The following is a 21,874-nucleotide window of genomic DNA, read 5'->3' as shown; positions in this document are numbered from 1 at the left end:
TTATCATTATTGTTATTAGTACTAGTATTATTTTATATTTATAAATATTATTAATGTTATCATTATTATTATTACTAATATATGATTATCTTTATTAGTATTTATTATTATTAAAAATTTATATCGTTATTATCATTTTTACAAAAATTATCATTTTTGCTATCATTAATACTATATTATTATTATTATTATTATTATTATTATTATTATTATTATTATTATTATTTTTACTATTAATATCATTACTATTGTAAACATATAACATTTTAATTAATATAAGAACTTTCATTTTTACTATTACTATTATTATTATTATTATTATTATTATTATTATTATTATTATTATTATTATTATTATTATTATTATTATTATTATTATTATTATTATTAAACTTTATTATGATTATTATCATTTTACCACTAGTATTATTATTGTTATTACAAAATAATACAACACATTAATCATTATCATTATTAATATTATTTTATCAAACAAATACTTATATATATATATATATATAAGTATATATATAAGTATATATATATAGAAATATATAACAAATAAAATAATATATATATAAACTTAATCGATTACGAGTATATGCGTTAATATATATACTTGATATAGGTTCGTGAATCCGAGGACAACTCTGCACTTGTTCAGTGCCATCATACTCGTAATTACTACGAAATATCATACAGTATTGTGAGTTTTCATAGCTCCCTTTTTATATATATTTTTGGGCTGAGAATACATGCGCAACTTTTATAACTGTTTTACATTTAGACACAAGTACTCAAACTTTTATGCTATATACGTGCTTTGTCATGCTAAATTCCTGTCGTAATATCGTTAATTGCTGAGGTATAAGATGCAAGCTTAGTTATTGTGAGTAGCGCTACTGAGAGTGACGTCTCTAACTATTTGACTGATGGTCTTTGTTTATGAAAGGACCCATCCTAATCCACCTGGATGAGGTCATCAACATTTGGTCCCATTGCGATGATCAGCTCCAAGTAATGTCCTTATATTGAGCAAATGCACAGCCGAAGACTTAATTCGTACCTGAGAATAAACATGCTTTAAAGTGTCAACCAAAAGGTTGGTGAGTTCATAGGTTTATCATAACAATCATTTCAATATGTTAATAGACCACAAGATTTCATAATCATAAACATAATACACTCGCAAGTGTATGTAAAGCATTCTAAGTGGTTGAGCACTTGGTAACCATACTTAACATTTAATCAACGTCGCATATTCCCTTTATTATGAAATCTCCCTACACTGTACCAAGTGTAGTAACGAAACGAAGTACTGTGCAACCGTTGAATACTGGTCGTCCAGTCCGGTTGGGGTTGTCAGGCCCGATAGATCTATCAACAGGATTCGCGTTTACAATACCACATGTAAATAGTAGTTACCAAGCTACAGGGAAGTATGCCAGTGGTACAACTCAACGTAGAATATATTTTTAAGTACTTGTGTCTATTTCGTAAACATTTATAAAAGCAGCGCATGTATTCTCAGCCCAAAAATATATATTGCAAAAGCAATTAAAAAGGGAGCAAATGAAACTCACTTTTGCCTTGAAGGTATTTAATTCGACTTGGTCTCCGATAGATATCACGAACCTCAAGTTACTTGGATAAAGTTAATGCAAAAGATAAGAAATAATCTTGGAATCAAAGAGTGGTGGAGTTAGATCAAAAGGTTGGAAGTAAACTTCTTCAAATGGGTGGTTATTTTGATATGTTCTTGAAAGAGTTTTCTTATAGTGTTTAAGGCTTGTAATTGAAGCTAAATGATGGGGAAAATGCTTGGAGATGATCAAGTATGAAGTTAGGAGTATTTTGAGAGAGAAATGAGGGTGTAGGTATGAGAAAATGGAGTGAAGAAATGGTGTTCATTTATAAAAACGTTTTTAGTTTATAAAGAAAGAAAAGGATTCTTAATTTTGTTTTCTTACTAATAATTCATACTACTTGACAAATCCTAGTTATCTCATATCTAGGGCAGTAATAATGTTGATTAGGATGTTGATTTGATGTGTATATACTAATAGTAAATACATATAGAAGCTGGGTATGATACGGGTACATATACCCTAGATATACGTATAGAAATCTTGAGGAAACGGAACGAGAATTTAAATATAGCTATCTTTTGTGAATATACTTATATTGTTTTATGTATTTAAGTCCTTAAAAAGTGATTAAATACATTATATATACGATACATGTATAAGCATTATAGATTATAAGTATATATATCAAAGAATGTTACGTATAGTTATCGTTTTGAAAACTTAAGTTAGTAGTTTCAAAATATACTTATAACTCATTGTCATTAGTACACAATGAGATGTTAAACCATCCTTAGATCATGTTAAATATATATAAATACATATATATACACAAACGTATAATTATCGTATGTTATATAGTTCGTGATATCATCGGTCATATTGGACGGTCAAACGTTGTGTAAAACTCTTTTCAAAAACACAAGTCTCAACAATTTGGATTGCTTATCATGTTGGTATGGTTTAATTTATGTAAATACTAATCTCATAAGTATAATTTGGTCGGAAAATTCTGGGTCATTACAGTACCTACCGGTTAAAGAAATTTCGCCCCCGAAATTTGATAGAGATTGTTATGGATAACAATAAGAAGGTTTTCATGAAAAATATAAGGTGATAATGGAGTTTTATCATCATTGAGTAATGTAGATAAAATGATTCGATTATGCGAAGAATATAAATGAGACTATCGTAAAAGAGTGAGATGAGTAAAAAATATTCGTCCTAACCGATGACGGAGTTATGATTGATTTTCAGGATTTAAGGGATTTAAAGAGAATCTTACGTAATAAGATTTGGTTCTTTGGTGATTAAGGAAATCAGGATCTTTTTTGATTATATGCAATAATCTGTTTCGATTGCTCTGTCGGATATTTCACTATAAATTCACCCCTTCGTTTCCTTATTTTCCACGACTCACACCTTATATTCTTTCTCCCTTGATTCTTACTTTAAAGCATTCATCAATATGCTCCATCCAGTCCTGATTCTTGATATACTCCTAACTTTTATATCTGTCATTCTTCTTTTTCATCTACCACCAGAAGAATCTATTTACTTCTACTATACTCTTGTGTTTATAGTGTTTCTAATTCTCCCGTGTCTCTATATTGCTATCTGCATCAATATACACGGTTTGTAATTTCGGGGTTATTATCAGAGTTTATATTCTTCATTATTTTTCGGAGCTTCATGCTTTCGTTTTCTCTTTCCGACTTCGAGTCAAGCTAGTAATGGTCCGGAATTCGTAGATATGAAATTCAGAATGAACATAGCTAATGCTCTAAGAAGAAAATGGTAATAGAACGATTTTGATTTGTTAAATTACCAGAATACCCTGGAGAAGACCGAGTCATCCAGAAAAATATTCTCTTGATATGTTTAGAGATTAGATAGAATATAAGAGTCATGTAAATGGCACATGATGACGGTACTGTGAATCATCATGCTTCATTAGAAACTCAGCATGACTTACTGTAATATAATGACTTTGATCAAGTGTCATTATATTATACTAATCCATGCTTCAGTTCCCAACACTACTTCAAAACATTCATATTTTAAACTCGAAGGTTTCAGAATTTAGAAACTAACACAGTTTCTTTTATGTTGCAGATATTACGGAGAGATAAATGATCTCAGATAAGAATAGTTGTGAAAATATCGCCAGAAATATGGAGGATATTTATAATAGAACATACGAGAATATCTTAGAATTTCTAATATCAATGGATGATGAAGAAGATTTGTCTGTGAAGGTTTAGAATGAGAAATAAGGTGTTTGCTAACGATTTCAGCAGGCACAGAATCATTTGGATTCTTTGAAGGCAAACTTATTCTTTGTGATTTGTCCACGGCTTTCTTCATAGTTTCGCATAATCCACTTTTCGGTACTAAATTTTCTATCGAGCGTTCCTAACACTCCTTTCTTTATCATCAAACTTTTGGCCATTAAGATCATCTACAACATGCTGCTTCGTCAGCATTTTCAAAGTTAACTGATCTGGGTCATCGGTTATCAAACCGAGGTAGTTTCAGGAGAATTGTGTTTTTAGAATGATTAATTGCTGATGGTAATATTGTGAAATATAAAAGGTTCCCCAGTAACAATAAAGAGTACGCATATATATCGCGGTTATAATAAAGTTGTTTCGGATGAAAAGTCGGAGTTGACTTGTTGGAGCTGTGACAAAATTAGCTACTTTGAAAAGGGATTGCAAAACGATCTTCGGTAATAACAATGTCAAAGGAACTAGAACAGATACGTGTCAAACATTTACTCAGTTTCCGAGGGTTTTTCAGGTGCATAACTATATGCATCAATCTTTTCTTTCGTAGATGAAGTGCGGTTGGTTTATCCTCTCGATTGAGGTGTTTTTAAGAATCATGATAGATTTGAACGCTGATTGTAATCGTCGAGATACAATGAGGTTTAAGATGAAATCAAGTGGCAATCTTGAAGAAATGTTTAGTTTCATATGTTATAATCAATATTTTAATTCATTTTAATTGTCCAATGTCATTAGTCCACAGTCGATAGTCCACAGTAACAGTCCAATAATTCATATATAGTTTAATATATAATATACGAATTAATTAATACGTGTCGTGACCCGTATACGTCTCAGACTCAATCACAACTCAAACTATATATATTATTGTAGAATCAACCTCAACCCTGTATAGAGAACTCGATCATTACTGCATATAGAGTGTCTATGGTGATTCCAAATAATATATATAGATGCGTCGATATGATATGTCAAAACATTGTATACGTATCCCGATATTTAAAGTGCATAAAATAATTACAGAAATTAAATGACGATAAATAAAAGTGCGATAATTAAATTGCGATAAATAAACTGCGATAAATAAAATGTAATTAGTTAGCTAGGAACAGTTAGCTGAAACAGTTAGCGTGGATTCTTAACAAAATTTTTCATAGTTAATTTGTTTGTTTCTAACAGGTTTTATTTTGTCATATGTTTTCTTTATATGCCACTTGTTGGATTCTGAGAAGTCAAAATCCAAATATGAAATTGAATGAAAATGGTTATTCTGCGGTGAACGGATACGTATATCGGTGGTTGTAAGTAGGATAGTAAATGACTGTTGAATCAGCTTCAACGAATGTACAATGTAACTTATTAAGATGAAATCTAATTATTCCTCGGGTATTACCTACCCGTTAAAAAAAATTCACCATTAATATTTTGTACAAAAGAACTTTTAATTACAATCTTTATGAAAACATATATACATATATATTTTCTTCAGATGAAATCATGAATTTAATGAGTTAATATGATATTAATCTCATTTGCTTTTCGGTTTGAGCTAGAATAACAAAACTCTAAAACTTTTTGAAACCACATATTCTTCGCAGAATATCAATGAAGTTATGGACAACACTTCATCGTTCATTATTGTTGGTACTCCTTGGTATCTATGGTGCGTATGATGTTGATGTTGATGTTTGTGGGACAGATTATGATGTCGAGACGTGTGATGCGGATGTTGTTTGTTAGTGGTGATGATGGCATTGTTGATGTTATTGATGGTGGTGCTGATTATGCTGCTGGTGCTGTTGCTGGTGTTTGCAACCTTCGCACCATGTTCTCCAAAGCCGTCACGCGAGCGCGAAGTTCGTTAACTCTGCTAGTACACCGGGATGATTGGCGGTTGGAGCGAGCGAATGAACAAGATTTGTAATATGGGATAGTATATAATCGTGACGAGCTACTCTAGAAATGAGAGAGAAAATGGTGTTTCGAATAGGTTCGCCGGTAAGTGCTTCAGGTTCATCGCCAAGAGGGCAATTTGGTGGATGGAATGGATCACCTTCTTCTTGTCTCCAGTGATTTAGTATATTACGAACCCATCCCCAATTCATCCAGAATAGATGATAGGAAATTGGTTGATCCATTCCGGTGACGCTGCTTTCGGAGCCCGAATGGAAATCCATATCGGCATAACTGTCGGAATCTGAAGAATTCGAACTAGATGCGGAATCCATCTTGTATAATGGGAAAAATGAATTTTTAGTATGGAATAGATTATAGGAGTTAGATTTGGTACTCTTCAATACATAATTTACATATGTATATATAATACCAAAATCCCGTAAATTACGGAGAATCTTTGAAAAGATATCAGTCAAAGTTCGCAATAACAGATATGCTAAGATAAGAATTCGTCTATACACTATCAATGCAGTAAATGCAGTAAAACGTGTCTAGACTTATGAATGATAAGCAGGTAATTTCCTAAGGATGATAAGCAGATGATTTTCGACTAGAAATGATAAGCAAAACTTTTGACATGTAGACACGGTCGAAGTCCAGACTCATTAATGCATCCTAACAACTACTAGTTAGACACACTAATGCAAGACCTGGTTCGCTACAACCACCGCTCTGATACCAACTGAAAGGACCCGTCCTAATCCACCTGGACGAAGTCATCAACATTTGGTCCCATTGCGATGATCGGCTCCAAGTAATGTCCTTATATTGAACAAATGCACAGCGGAAGACTTAATTCTTACCTGAGAATAAACATGCTTTAAAGTGTCAACAAAAAGGTTAGTGAGTTCATAGGTTTATCATAACAATCATTTCAATATGTTAATAGACCACAAGATTTCATAATCATAAACATAATACACTCGCAAGTGTATGTAAAGCATTCTAAGTGGTTGAGCACTTGGTAACCATACTTAACATTTAATCAACGTCGCATATTCCCTTTATTATAAAATCTCCCTACACTGTACCAAGTGTAGTAACGAAATGAAGTACTGTGCAACCGTTGAATACTGATTGTCCAGTCCGGTTGGGGTTGTCAGGCCTGATAGATCTATCAACAGGATTCGCGTTTACAATACCACATGTAAATAGTAGTTACCAAGCTACAGGGAAGTATGCCAGTGGTACAAATCAACGTAGAATATATTTTTAAGTACTTGTGTCTATTTCGTAAACATTTATAAAAGCAGCGCATGTATTCTCAACCCAAAAATATATATTGCAAAAGCAATTAAAAAGGGAGCAAATGAAACTCACTTTTGCCTTGAAGGTATTTAATTCGACTTGGTCTCCGATAGATATCACGAACCTCAAGTTACTTGGATAAAGTTAATGCAAAAGATAAGAAATAATCTTGGAATCAAAGAGTGGTGGAGTTAGATCAAAAGGTTGGAAGTAAACTTCTTCAAATGGGTGGTTATTTTGATATGTTCTTGAAAGAGTTTTCTTATAGTGTTTAAGGCTTGTAATTGAAGCTAAATGATGGGGAAAATGCTTGGAGATGATCAAGTATGAAGTTAGGAGTATTTTGAGAGAGAAATGAGGGTGTAGGTATGAGAAAATGGAGTGAAGAAATGGTGTTCATTTATAAAAACGTTTTTAGTTTATAAAGAAAGAAAAGGATTCCTAATTTTGTTTTCTTACTAATAATTCATACTACTTGACAAATCCTAGTTACCTCATATCTAGGGCAGTAATAATGTTGATTAGGATGTTGATTTGATGTGTATATACCAATAGTAAATACGTATAGAAGCTGGGTATGATACGGGTACATATACCCTAGATATACGTTTAGAAATCTTGAGGAAACGGAACGAGAATTCAAATATAGCTATCTTTTGTGAATATACTTATATTGTTTTATGTATTTAAGTCCTTAAAAAGTGATTAAATACATTATATATACGATACATGTATAAGAATTATAGATTATAAGTATATATATCAAATAATGTTACGTATAGTTATCGTTTTGAAAACTTAAGTTAGTAGTTTCAAAATATACTTATAACTCATTGTCATTAGTACACAATGAGATGTTAAACCATCCTTAGATCATGTTAAATATATATAAATACATATATATATACACAAACGTATAATTATCGTATGTTATATAGTTCGTGATATCATCGGTCATATTGGACGGTCAAACGTTGTGTAAAACTCTTTTCAAAAACACAAGTCTCAACAATTTGGATTGCTTATCATGTTGGTATGGTTTAATTTATGTAAATATTAATCTCATAAGTATAATTTGGTCGGAAAATTCCGGGTCATTACAGGTTACATAATAATGATTCAACGACACGAATAACAAGTGTCACGGGGTAACTTTGTTTAGTCGCGATATTACAAACAGCAACTCTTTCGATTGATATTTCTATATCAATAAACTCTTATTAAATCTTGTGGTCTAACACTATTATTGAAATCATTATTTATGATAAACCTATGAACTCACCAACCTTTTGGTTGACACTATTTAGCATGTTTATTCTCAGGTCCTACATAATGCTTCCGCTGTGTATTTGCTAATTGAAAGCAACATTTCAAGGAGTCATTCATGGATAATTTGAAGGACTTGCATTTGCTAATTCAATGATGATTGCTTGCTATGCTTGGAGTCTTCATTACATATCATATCAATTAAAGACATTTAATGCGTTGTTTATTAAATACAATGTAATCTATTTATCTTCCGCTGCAAAACTCAATAAAACGTCTCATATAGAGTCGTTTTCGTTTATACAACTGTGATTTGATATAATTAGTCACAAATACCTCAGGCCCTATTTGAGGGTGTGACAACAAGCTTTTCAACAGGATTATAGTTAACTTCGCCATGCTGCAAAACCTTGCTAATAAAGTACACCGGCATCTGAGTCCCTTCACGTTCCGCTATGAGTACCGAGCTAATGGCATCAGCACCCGCAGCTAGGTATGCAGTCAAAGTTTCGCCTGAAATTTTGAAAATGCTAGCGAATATGCATAAAATGATAGCGCCGTCAACCGGAACGAATACTTTACCCGGTACCGGAGCGGTTAGCGTAGGTAGGGTCCTGATCAAGGCTTCCATCTCCTGGAAGGCGTTTTCTGCTTCTGGTGTCTAGTTAAAGTTCTTCCCAACACTAGCCTTCAAGACTTGAAAGAATGGTAGCGAGCGTTCTGCTGCCTTTGACAAGAACCTGGATAACGCCGCTAACTTTCTGTTTAAGCTCTGGACCTCCTTTTTTGTTTTTGGCGCTGCCATCTTGTCTGCCGCCTGAATCTTTTTTGAGTTGGCCCTTATTCCGCGTGGTGTGACAACATGGCCAAGGAAATTGCCTTCTTCAAAACCAAAGCTGCATTTTTTCTGGATTAGGCTTCATGTTAATTTTTCTTAAAGAATTAAACGTTTCTTGGATATCCTTGAGAAGATCAACTTCTGTGTGACTTGTGATCACGATGTCATCGACGTAAGCCTCGACGTTGCGACCAATCTGGTCCTTAATTGCTCTCAGATACATTGCACCAGTGTTCTTTAGTTCAAATGGCATCTTGAAACGGCGGCATCTTGATGTAGCAAAATGTATGTTATGGTAGGCCAAAAAAATCTGGTCCATCAATTCTAATTTAAATTTTACTCCGTAACACGTTTAACCAATTTTTTTTCCCACATTAAAATGTGATGAAGTGTAGAAATGAAATATTGAACACGAACTGAATTCATGACCACAGCCATGGCATCTTTCATGTCCATTGTTCATCATCACCATCATCCTCTACGTTCTTCAATCCCTAAACTCCTCCTTAATAAATCTCCATTCTCTCCCCTACGATCACACTCCGTCTACTTCCGCCTCAAACCTTCTCCTCCTCACACCACACTCCGCCGCCGCCGTTCCTCCACCACCGCGTTCTTTTCCGACCAATCTCCGTCGTCAATTTCAGACAATCCTCTATTACAGGACTTTGATTTCCCTCCGTTTGATGTAATTGATGCTTCACATGTACGCCCTGGAATGCGTGCCTTGCTTAACAAGCTAGTAAGTGTGTCGCCTTATTAAAAATTAATCTGATTAGTTGATTTTAGTTATTTGATGAAAGATGAATGTTGTTACAGGATGATGAATTAACGGAATTAGAGAAGACAGTTGATCCTACGTGGCCGAAGTTAGTGGAGCCGTTAGAGAGGATAGTTGATAGGTTAAGTGTTGTTTGGGGAGCAATTAATCATCTTAAAGCAGTTAGAGATACGCCTGAGCTTCGTTCAGCCATCGAAGATATTCAGGTGTCAATTAATTTCTACGTATATGAAATAATTATCTATGTGTAGTTGAATTTGAAAGAATATGATATGGTTATTAATTAATTGTTGTTGTAACTTGTAAGTACTCTATATGGTAATTGTGTTTGAATTTGAATACCGGTGCATAATGTAATCGCTTGTGTTTGATGGTTTATTTACTACAATGACATTAACATTGAGGTTTTTATACTGTGAATGATGCTTACTTAAATCAGTGGCGATTTCATAATGCAAATTCAATGGAGTCCTGAAATTGTTTTTAAAACTAATTATATTTGTATGCTATTTTATTGATTGTTTACTTTCAAAAAACTACAAGTTTGGAAAATATATTGGGTCCGAGTGGTTAAATATATACATTTTAAAGAAAAAACTATAAATTCGGAAAAGATATAGGGTCCTCCAGTTAAATTTAGTGGTGTCCTGTACAATTTACAGGGTATTTTCTACTAAAAGTTTTCGAACTAGCGGTGTCCCGTGACCCCACGGAACACCATGTAAACTCGCCACTGACTCAAATCCATGTGCAGCCTGAGAGAATCACATTTGGCTTAAAGTTGGATCAAAGTAAACCGATTTATAATGCTTTCAAGGCTATAAAGGAATCACCAGACTGGGAAACACTAAGTGATTCTCGTAAACGTATAGTTGAATGTAAGCATTATGAGTTAGTTGAATCGTTTTCACTTCTTATATAAAAATTCATGTTATCTGATCCTGCTACAGCTAAATTACAATATCTGATTCTGCAAATTGCAATCACCGTACATGGGATATCGTAGATAATTAGATATGTAATGTGTAGGGTTGCTTTGACATCTATCTGCTAATTGTGTACACCTGCAGCATCAATAAAGGATGCTGTTCTCAGTGGTATCTCACTTGAAGATAATGAAAGGGAAGAGTTTAATAATATTCAACAGGTGTGTTCATATTATATGTAGGGTAAACAGATTTGATTTTACTGTTAAGTATAAACTTTGTGTTTTCTTTTTTTAAGCTTTTGGTGATTGCCATTTACCTGATGTAGCTATCCATGTTGATCACATTGTAGACATTACGAATTTCTTAAGGGCATTGCCCTATTATTTAATCATATAACTGTATCTGGATTAGTTAATGCAAGCATTGTATTTTTGACTAAATTTCTGAACCTTGCAGTTACCGTTAATCATAAGTGAATACTTCATATTTTATTGTAATTAAGATTACTAATTACTAATTGTTTAGCATTTACTATAACTTGATTACAGGAGTTAGCAAAACTTTCTAAAAAATTTGGGGAAAATGTTCTGGATGCAACAAAGAAGTTTGAAATATTAATAACAGATAAAAAAGAAATTGAAGGATTGCCAGCTACCGCTCTTGGATTGGCTGCACAAATAGCCTCATCTAAGGTTCATAAAGAAGATTTATCACTTGTGTTCACGCGTTAATTACAGAATCCTTTTTAAGTTAGTACAAGTTGATCATATTATGCGTATCCAGGGTCATGAAAATGCCACTGCAGAAAATGGGCCATGGATGATTACATTGGATGGGCCAAGTTTTATGTCTGTTATGCAACATGCTAGAAACCGAACTTTGCGAGAGGAAATTTACCGTGCTTATGTAACCCGTGCTTCTAGCGGAGAGCTAGATAACACTCCAATTATCGACCAGATTCTAAAGCTTAGGTTGGCAAAAGCTAAGCTTCTCGGCTATAATAACTATGCTGAGGTATAAGTTTGTATGTTACGGTATTTTACTTCGTATCTGATCCGCCTTCTGTTTGTTTCTAAAATTTTTTGCTTCTGATAATCTTTAGTTAAGCATGGCTTCAAAAATGGCTACTGTTGCTAAAGCCGAAGAGCTTCTCGAAAAGTTGAGGACTGCTTCTTGGGATGCTGCAGTTCAAGGTCATGGTCAATTATTAGATTTTCTTGGAATTTTCAATTGATCTATCAATCGACTTTCATTGGTTAAATGTCGATGTCTTTTTAGATTAAATTTGAAATTTTGTTCCCTGCTCTTACATATTCTAGATATGGAAGAGCTCAAGCAATTTTCCAGAAGTCAAGGTGCTCCTGAAGCTGATGAGCTGGCCTACTGGGATATTACCTTCTGGAGTGAGAGGCTAAGAGAATCAAAATACGAAATAAATGAGGTTCTCTGTCTATTCTCGTATATCTAATGATGCCAAAAGTGACTGTTTTATTATAATTTTTGTGGATGTAGATAGTTTATTTATTTATGTGTTGCGTATATGTATTCTTAAGAGGTTCTATATTGGATTCTACAGGAAGAATTGCGACCTTACTTTTCTTTACCTAAAGTTATGGACGGCCTTTTCAACCTCGTGAAAATGCTATTTGACATTGATGTGGTACCAGCCGACGGTTTAGCTCCAGTAAGATAACCAAACTTTTTAATTTTCCTAGTAATCGTATTTGCCTCGTCACTTGCTTCATAGATACTGCTAAATTATTCTGTAGGTTTGGAACAAAGATGTGAAATTTTACTGCATCAAGGATTCATCAGGCACACCTATTTCCTACTTTTACTTTGATCCATATTCTCGCCCATCTGAAAAGCGTGGTGGTGCATGGATGGGTGAAGTTTTTGCACGAACTAGTGTATTTTCTCATGACAAGACGTCTGTTAGGTTACCTGTCGCACACATGGTCTGCAATCAAATGCCACCTGTTGGTGACAAGCCAAGCCTTATGACTTTCCGTGAGGTACCATCAAATATATCTTACAGACCCAGTGACGAAGAGTCTATTTTACATCTCACAATATACAAAATATTTCTATTTACTAAGATTACGTCACTCATATTTTCAGGTGGAGACTGTTTTCCATGAGTTTGGTCACGCACTTCAGCATATGCTAACAAAACAAGACGAGGGACTTGTTGCTGGTATACGTGGCATAGAGTGGGATGCAGTAGAGTTACCTTCACAATTTATGGAAAACTGGTGCTACCATAGGTATCGTTGATTGGAAAATTAATTGATACACGTGTCAGCTATCCAAAATGTATGAGAAATAATATAATATAATTCTTCAAATGAATTCCACAGGGATACGCTGATGAGTATTGCCAGACATTATGAAACCGGAGAGTGTCTCCCTGAAGACATATATCAAAAGCTTCTAGCTGCCAGAACTTTTCGTGCTGGTACTATCAGTCTTCGCCAGGTCAGCATAACATTCATTAGTTGCAATGAGGATTTGTATACCTTTTGAATTAATAGTAATAGTAATATAATATATAATATATAATATAATGATGTTTTGTAGATCAAGTTTGCAAGTCTTGATTTGGAGTTGCATAGTAAGTATGTTCCTGGTGGACCTGAATCTATCTATGATGTTGACCAAAGGGTTGGTAGAAAAACTCAGTTGCTTCCTCCACTTCCAGAGGACCGGTTCCTTTGTGGTTTTAGCCATATTTTTGCAGGTTAGTTCTTCATAATCATTGGTTTCGTGTTGTTAGTGTATGCATCATACTTATTCATTTGTTATCTTTGTTTATTTGTTTTGACGGTTGATTACAGGTGGATATGCTGCTGGATATTACAGTTACAAGGTATTATTCGTCTTTTTTTCTTTTTAGTCTTTCTTTAATTGTTTGAAGCGTCTCTCTTCTGCCAACCAGTTGTGATGGTTAATTACTTATTAATTTTTGCAGTGGGCTGAGGTGTTATCTGCAGATGCTTTCTCAGCATTCGAAGATGCAGGTTTACATGATGAAAGGGTATGAATGTGTTTGTAAATGTGTTTTCAATATCATTCTTAATGACCGTATAAGTAATTATGTATTAAAAATCATCTTACTAATGAACAGGCGTTAAGAGATACGGGATACAGATTTCGAGATACTGTACTTGCTCTTGGAGGTGGAAAAGATCCATTAGAGGTTATGTGTTTTTTATTTCCCTTTTTATGTTTAGAAGCTTTGGGGCACATATGAAAATATAATTAAGATCCAAATTGTTCCAAATGCAGGTTTTCATCGACTTTCGAGGTCGTGAACCCTCTCCAGAGCCTCTACTCAGGCACAATGGGCTGTTACTGGTGGCTAAATAAGCATCCGACAAAGTAGTTGGGAGGTATGAACTTTCGGGTACGATAGATAACTAAATTTGGTCGAAGGACTTGTGGATCAGTTATGTATATGTACTTATAAAAAGGAATGTATATAAATTTATAATCCGATACCATGTTCTTCTACAAAGACCTCACGACTCAAATGTTCAATGATTTAGTTGTTAATAATACAACAGTTATTGGATTTGACATACGTGTCACTGTTGGTTTCCGATATAAAATTTGTTTTAATATGAATATGAACTACATGTACAAACAATGTAGTTAAACCACAAGTTAGACACGAATGTAACTCTCCGAGTCTACCTCTTTTGCCTTCTCCAGTCAACACTACTGCCAAAGCCTCCATAAGGTACAAATATACAACCCATTGTTGACTATTTGAACTGAATGTGCTCAATTAGTGTGATAACTGTATTTTTTTTACTTGTCTCCTCTAGTTTAGTTTTCGTCTGTTCTGCTTAATGTTAAAGTTGGAAAACCGAGCTGAACGTCAGTTTGACATGTTTAGGTAACAGGCGATTATGCAATTTTGAACACCTAGATATAGAACAAAAACTTTTGTTGTAACTTGTGAATGATGATTATTAGCACTTTGTTTTTCTGACATAAATCATGACTATTTGAAATTGAAGATTCTTTTATATTATTTGTGCATTATTCCTCTTAGTTTTCTGATTTAGCCCTCTAAATTCCTTTGGAATATGTTTTCATCTGTTATCGGGAAAATAACAATTATTCTCCTAACGTTGAAACCCCGCCTCCTTCCTTTTGTGCTGCCACGGCTTACGGCATCGGCATCTTGCCGGTGGTCGACTCTCCTCCATCTTCCCCTTTTTTCCGTCCTTCTTGGTCTTCTTTTCCTTCCCTCCGTCCGATTTGGCGTTAATTTTGGGTTTTCCGTCATCATCCCGGGCCATCGTTCGGTAAACTCAGGCGGCAAGTTCAAGTTTAGGTACTGGAGGTTGTCGTAGGTTTAGGTGTGGTGGTCTTTGTTAAAAACAGCAAGTAAATATCACCCTTTGGATAGGGATATCCTCCATATATTTTGGGATTGTAATTGATTTGATTTAATTAGAGAATCCTTTGTATAATGGGATTATGATTTCCTGTATATTTTAGATTAGGAAAGTTTGTATGTTCGGTGTATAAATACACATCTTGTAATTCTTGAATGAATAAGAAAATAATTTTCCTCTTCAATTGTTAATAGTCTTAATGGTTTTCGTTCGTTGATGCCGGTTTTTTTTTTTTTTTCTTTCTCCGCATTTTCTGGTTTTGTTTGGGGTTTTGGTTGCTTTGGTCGACGCTTTTACTCTTGGCCGTTGTTTCATTTTTCCACCACCTCGCTACAGACTACGAGCTCTGTGGGTGACCACAATGCTATGTGGTGGTGGTGATGGGTGCTAAGGCGGCGGTGTATTTTGTTATGGTGGTTGGAATTTTTGGCTCCTTTTCTCAGTTTTCCGGCTTGATTGGGTTGTGTTGCCCGGATTTAATTTTGTTTGCTTTTTTTCTTTCTTTTTCTCGTGTTTCTGGTTTCTGGTGACCGAACTTTCATCATTGTTGCCGGCAGCCACCTTCTTGATGGTTGTTGGTTGTTTGTGGTGAGTGGGAGGGCCGTCGAGACTGCTCTTTTCTGTCTAGTCGGTTTGTTGCCGGAATATTCTAAGGTGGTTGCCGGTTTTTTCTTCTTGTCGGGTTGTTTTGGGTCAGTTGATCACTTCCGTATCACTGGCACTGGCGAATCCACCTTGTAGTGAGTGGGGTCCTAGGACACCATTGGTGCAAAAATACTACTTGAGTTGTACGGGACTTCACTAAATCCCATATATTTTGAAAATTATAGGTGTTAAGGAAGTAAAAGATCATGTTTTATGGAAAAAGATCACGGAGTACAAAGCATCTTGTATAGGACCCCATTGAGTTTTTATCCTAGAATCGTCACTGATCACTGGGTGTCTTGCTCTTGTCTAAAACTTTACATTATCTTCCTTTGTCTCCACTGGACTAGACCTTTGTAGGTGTCCGGTGATTGAGCTTGTTGTTCAGTTACTAGAGTTTAGATATTGTGCTTATATGTGACGGATTTAGGGTGATTTCTACGGGTTTCTTTATTGCGGTTCTTGGATAGTGCGGTTGATGTGTATAACTGGTTCGTAATGCTTTAGGGTTTTGCGGCTAGTTAGCCACAGGTTACGGTAGGTTCTCGGGTGGAGATGGAGTTTCATTTGGGTTTTTAGTGGCGGGTTTGACTTGTTTTCATTTTGCGGTGTTTAGCGGTGTTTAGGCTCCTGTATTTTATACGGTTCGTTTCGTTGTTCGTGGAGTTAGGTATTTAGATTCGATGATGTGTATTTTGGTTCAATAGGTTGGTGTTCACGGATCTAGGTGGTCGTTAGGACTCATGTCATTGGTCAGTGTAATATATCGTTGGTTGTCACTTGTTATCCTAATGTATTTTTTTCTAATTTTTGTTTAGAACGACAATTTTGGGATCAAATCCTCTCATTTGTCACTCACACTCTCATTAGGAAGAAATTCCTCGCATTCATCGCGCATGAAATGCGTTAGGTTAACCGCTTGGCCCGCACAGAGTGAATGATACCAGAGGCACAACCTTAGAGAAAACTGGGAATTTGAACTTGCATATATTTTTTCAAGGATATGAGCCCGTAACCATCTAAGGCTTTTACCACTCAACCAATAGTAATAGTTGAGTGGTTTTCGTCATGTATTATTGGTTCTAGATCGTTAGATCTTTCACACTGGCTCTTTAGTTTGTCGTTTGTAACTCATATGATGTTCGGATCTTTATTAATGTATTATACTATGTATTTTAGAAAGAAAAAAAAGCCTCAGGACACTAGTAGCTTTTCTGATTTTAGCGCACTATTTAAAACCACTTCAGTCACTCTATTCAATTTTATAGTCATACAAGGTCACAAATATCAATCAATAAAACAGAACCTGCAACATTAAAGGTTCGTACATGATAATTCACAATCTCCTTTCCTTTAAGCCTTAACTTCTCTGGTTCTTGGAAGCAAAACGAAGAACAACATAAAACAAGATCCTATATAAAGCTGCCCATCCCAACATTACATAAATCTTGGACCATTTCGGATCTTTCGCATGATAAATGTTAAGCGATTGTAAGATATCGATTCCCGTCACGTTGGTCCCACCAAGAGTCGAACCGAAAATTTCAGTCCTCTGATACTCATTTATCAAAAGCCCTTCATATGGATACGTCATCGTTGATACCTTATTCATCCAACACCAATAACCCGGAATATCATGATTGTTCAAAAAATACCCGCAAAACAAGAAAAATAGAGCCGTAAACGCGATGACAGCCGCATACCCGAGTATATAATTTGGAACAACCGAGCTCACAAACACAACAAACGAGTTTGTAGTGAGAAGCGACACGTATAACATGATCAAAAAGTAAACGAACGGGCCTTCGAGCTTTAACGCGAACCAGGTGATTACAGCATACACTAAAGCTTGTAATAGGAGAAAGGGTAGATAGGTAATTACACCGGCAATGGTGTAAGAAGAAGCCCGATACGCGTTATGTGAAGTCTCGCGAACAAATATGAACCGTTCTTGAATGAAAGCGGGGACCGCATCGTTTGAAGAGAAGAAAAAGAGACATACTGTGAATATAAAGAAGCTGAGCCGGTTCGTTACTCCTTGCATGGTTCGATCGGGGTTAGCGAACAATGTAGCCATCATGATCCCCATTATGGTTAACACCATGAGCCGCGACATAAACAGCTCGGGTGTTCGTCTTATGTTTATGAAGTTTCTACGCATCAGAACCCACGTTTCTTCAAAAAACGAGTTTGAGAATTTAGGACCTGTATGGTTGTATTTTGAACCATTTGGTGCGTTTTTGGGGGTTCGATAGTCATCTTCGTTGACCGTGTAGTCACTACTATGTGGGGTCGGGGTGCCTGCTATAATATCGCTCGAGTACGTGTAATAAGGAGCTTCACTCGAGTGCGTGTAGTCACTACTGTAAAAGATAGGATGAAGGTTAGATCATAAATCAACAGAAACTGCATAAAGTGTTAAATGAGATGTTATCAAAGTTCTGTTTTGGTTAACCATTTACTCCTATTTTGAATTAGAAAGATGTTTAAACATTAGAAAAGTTATTTTATGAAATATATATGAACTTATCAAATATATATGAAAGGTGGTTTATATGAGTATAAATAAAGATGGTTACCCAAACATAAATGAGAGCAAAGTTGCTTATGCACTTTTCCTCACATGGTGTTTACTGTTTTGGTTTTGGTTTCAAAACCTAAACCGAACAAAAAATCATATTCGAATTCGGTTCAGTTTCGGTTAATACTGAAAAACCCAAAAGATCATAATTGAATCAAAATAATCATATCCAATCGAATTTAAATTCAACTTTTGATTTTAAAAGCGATTTCTTGTCTATATATTAATAATTTGATATATTATATATTGAATTCGATTTTCGATTAAACTGAATTCGAAAAATAAAATCGAAAACCAACTCATTAATCGAATTCAAATTTGAAAACGAACTGAAACTTAACCGGAAAAAAAAATTCAGATTCGATTTGGTTTTTTCCAATTTACATTCAGTTCGGTTTTTGGTTTAATCAGTTTGAAATCAAATATTGAACACCCCTACCTCATATTATATCTACTCACTCATTGTTACTGTGGTTTACCTTGCATGATGTGGTGTTCTCTGATCACTACGCTTACGAGTAGGTGTGAGGTTAATCGATTGCATGATTACGCTCGGACTCCATGTTTTTGAATTATTCCATGGGCTTCGTACACTATGATCGAAATCCGTTTCTTGATTAGCCCGGCCCGCAGTTTGCAAGTGAAACCGTTTGGCTAAGTAATTTTTGTCATGGCCCGTTCTATTCGGGCGGGCGGTTGGGTTCGGAGTAGGAATGATTGTTGAAAATGACATCTCGATTTCAGAAAGTTGTGGTGGTTTCGTACCCGTAAGAACGAATTCAGCCAAGGCATCAACTCCGTATTCGGATTGATCATATTGTTGTATCACATCAATTAGAAACTCGATAGCGTTTTCTCCTTGAGGAAGCTTTCGGCCCAAACGGGTCAAATGGAGCCCGACGTCTTTTGGGGATCCTTGGTACATGAGTTGACCGCGGGCCAATATAATGAGGTGGTCAAGTAGAAGTTGTATTCTGTGTGAAGGCTGATGGATGGTTAGAACCACTGTGGATCCCGCTCGAGCAATATCGTGAACCTTCTCGATCACGCTTTGAGCACTTGTTGAGTCTAAACCCGAAGTGGGTTCATCGAGAAAAAGCAGTGATGGTCCATGGATGATGTCTACACCAATTGATACTCTACGTCGTTCACCCCCTGACACTCCTCGAGACCCTTCGTCTCCGATGTATGTGTTTCTCGCTGTCTACAATTCAATAAATCATCCACTAAGGCTTCGTTTAATAAAACATAATGGTTAAACACTGAATGAAAAGGTTCTGAATAAACTTGGTTCTGAATGATAATAACATGTTTAATAGTTATTCTGAATGAACAATATGAATATGTAAAATTACGTTATTAACTTTTTACATGAATTAAGAATTCATTACCATTGTTTGATAAATGTTCTTCATATAACTTTAAAAAGATATTACATAAAATTAATTTAGGTGATTAATGATTAAGAGATTGTTTCAACTCTGAACGGTTCAGCACTGAATGTTGCACCATTCAGCATCATATGTTATTCAGTTTTCAAAAAAAAAATAAAAAAAAAATAAAACGCGAGGATGCTGAATGGTCCAGTAGATTTGGTTTGAAAAAAAAAAATTGAAATAAAGTTTAGCTTCCTTACCAATAACCCGAGTTGCTCAATCATAGTTTCGACCCGTTGCCTCTTATCGGCCCTTGAGATCGAGCCCAAACGAAAATCAGCAGCAAACATCAAAGTTTCATAAACCGTTAGCATCGGGAACAATCGATCATCCTGCATGATGTAAGCTGACGTTCTCTTGATCAAGCTCGGGCTCATCTCAGTCCCGTCCAACGACACCTTCCCCTTAAGGCTTCCACTAGCTATGCGGCCCGCTAACCCATCCAAAAAAGTCGATTTCCCTGCGCCACTGGGACCCATAACTGCAGTCACGCACCCTTTCGGTGCGTAACCTGTGATCCTATTCAATAAATCAGCTTCTTGATTAACCCATTTTCCTTCATCACTTTTCTTCTTCTTCTTCATGACTGTATATGTTAGATTAACAAACTCTAACCCACCCGTAAAATTCATCGACTTTTGTATATCAATAGCGATGTCTTTATTATAATTATGATTCATTTTTAACAAAATCTTCAAGATCTTTTGCACAAATCCTTTTTTAAATTGTTGAAAATTTTGGGAGGATCAGGTATAAGAAGGAATTAAAAAGACGTTTTTTACAGTTGGTTATGTGCATAGAATACATGGAGTTAGACACAAAGTTGCTTTGTTTTATCCGTTTCTAACATATATTTTTGTATCCATTGATGATAATGAAAAGGATATCCTTGTTTCCTTCATCGTCTGTTTTTGTTACTTTCTTAAAAATTACCACCACTACCCTTTTCTGCATTACTCGGGCCTTATAACCGGCTACTGGTACTGGCATGTTTTAAAATAGTGATTAAGAATATTAATCCATAATTTGATAAAACAGGCAGTAAAGTATCAGAAGAATATACTACGTGATAGGATATCGTTTTGTTAAGTATTAACATGTCAACTTTTGACGTAGCTGTTAGTTGAACGATATCGTAGAGGTACATAATTTGGACATAGTAAAATGAAAGCTTATTAATAAGATGCTAAAAATGAACAGGTAATAATTAACTGATGCAACTGTTAGTTGATTTAGCTGTTATCAGCTGGTTGTTGTGTCCTGACTTTTCCTTGCATTTCGGAGGATGGACAAAATTAATGGCAAGTATATATAAAATATCAAAAAAAAAAAAAAAAAAAAGAAGATAAAAAAAGTATTTCATTGTGTAATATCACATAGAAACTGCAAATCCACAAATTAGTTTGGCATTAACTTATCATTATGCCCACTTAAAGACTTGAAGTCCACAGTTTTAACTTGTACGCTGTGTTCACAAGGTTTTTTTTTTTTTTTTTTTTTTTTTTTTTTTTTTTTAGTGGAAAGGAATGTGTAGGAATAGAAAGGAGAAAATAATATAATATAATATATGTTACGTGCATTCTCGAGTTGGGAGGGCACTGATCAGGCAAAAAGTCGTCTTGACCTAAATTGTCCCCCAACCTCAGATTGAGTAATCCTCGGTTAAGAAAATAGGGGCCGGTGGTTGGGCAAATACTAGGATTTTTGTTACTTATGGGTCTCACATGCTAAGGCGTCATTTCTTATTGGGCTTTGATCAATTATAGGGAATTGAGTCCACATCATTAAATGCCACTTATTCAAGAACCTTCAAGAACCTCCTTGTCTGGAATCTTCTAGAAATCTTCTATTCATATCCACTACTTACTCCTTGTTCTCCATATTTTCACAACTATTTGGGGATGTTTT

The 21,874-nt window shown here is 35.1% G+C and overlaps 2 protein-coding genes across 2 annotated transcripts; one reads left to right on the top strand and one right to left on the bottom strand.

The window, feature by feature from the left end:
- The first annotated feature begins 9,577 nt into the window (after positions 1–9,577).
- On the top strand, positions 9,578–14,474 carry LOC139856869 (probable cytosolic oligopeptidase A). The gene is made up of 17 exons (XM_071845578.1): positions 9,578–9,927; positions 10,005–10,172; positions 10,721–10,844; positions 11,037–11,113; positions 11,444–11,587; positions 11,679–11,909; positions 11,998–12,088; positions 12,215–12,336; positions 12,472–12,579; positions 12,665–12,910; positions 13,017–13,162; positions 13,256–13,373; positions 13,476–13,635; positions 13,733–13,764; positions 13,867–13,932; positions 14,023–14,094; positions 14,184–14,474. Exons 1-17 carry the CDS (start codon positions 9,610–9,612, stop codon positions 14,262–14,264), a joined length of 2,304 nt encoding a protein of 767 aa, XP_071701679.1. The 5' UTR covers positions 9,578–9,609; the 3' UTR covers positions 14,265–14,474.
- A 2,835-nt stretch (positions 14,475–17,309) lies between these two features.
- LOC139859428 (ABC transporter G family member STR2-like) lies at positions 17,310–20,646 on the bottom strand. The gene is made up of 3 exons (XM_071848221.1): positions 20,167–20,646; positions 19,010–19,734; positions 17,310–18,291 (listed from the first exon to the last, which is right to left on the bottom strand). Exons 1-3 carry the CDS (start codon positions 20,644–20,646, stop codon positions 17,310–17,312), a joined length of 2,187 nt encoding a protein of 728 aa, XP_071704322.1.
- Between the last annotated feature and the right edge of the window lie 1,228 nt (positions 20,647–21,874).

This window comes from Rutidosis leptorrhynchoides, chromosome 7, assembly GCF_046630445.1.
Source record: "Rutidosis leptorrhynchoides isolate AG116_Rl617_1_P2 chromosome 7, CSIRO_AGI_Rlap_v1, whole genome shotgun sequence".
NCBI classification, from domain to species: Eukaryota; Viridiplantae; Streptophyta; class Magnoliopsida; order Asterales; family Asteraceae; genus Rutidosis; species Rutidosis leptorrhynchoides.
This window is presented reverse-complemented; position numbering and strand designations above follow the sequence as displayed.

Coding starts and splice junctions, on each gene's coding strand:
- LOC139856869 (XM_071845578.1), top strand. CDS start 9,610: ATGACCACAGCCATGGCATCTTTCATGTCCATTGTTCATCATCACCAT. Junction 9,928..10,004: donor GTGCCTTGCTTAACAAGCTA/GTAAGTGTGTCG, acceptor ATGTTGTTACAG/GATGATGAATTAACGGAATT. Junction 11,114..11,443: donor AGTTTAATAATATTCAACAG/GTGTGTTCATAT, acceptor ACTTGATTACAG/GAGTTAGCAAAACTTTCTAA.
- LOC139859428 (XM_071848221.1), bottom strand. CDS start 20,646: ATGAATCATAATTATAATAAAGACATCGCTATTGATATACAAAAGTCG. Junction 19,735..20,166: donor TTGAGCAACTCGGGTTATTG/GTAAGGAAGCTA, acceptor ATTGAATTGTAG/ACAGCGAGAAACACATACAT. Junction 18,292..19,009: donor AGAACACCACATCATGCAAG/GTAAACCACAGT, acceptor CACGCACTCGAG/TGAAGCTCCTTATTACACGT.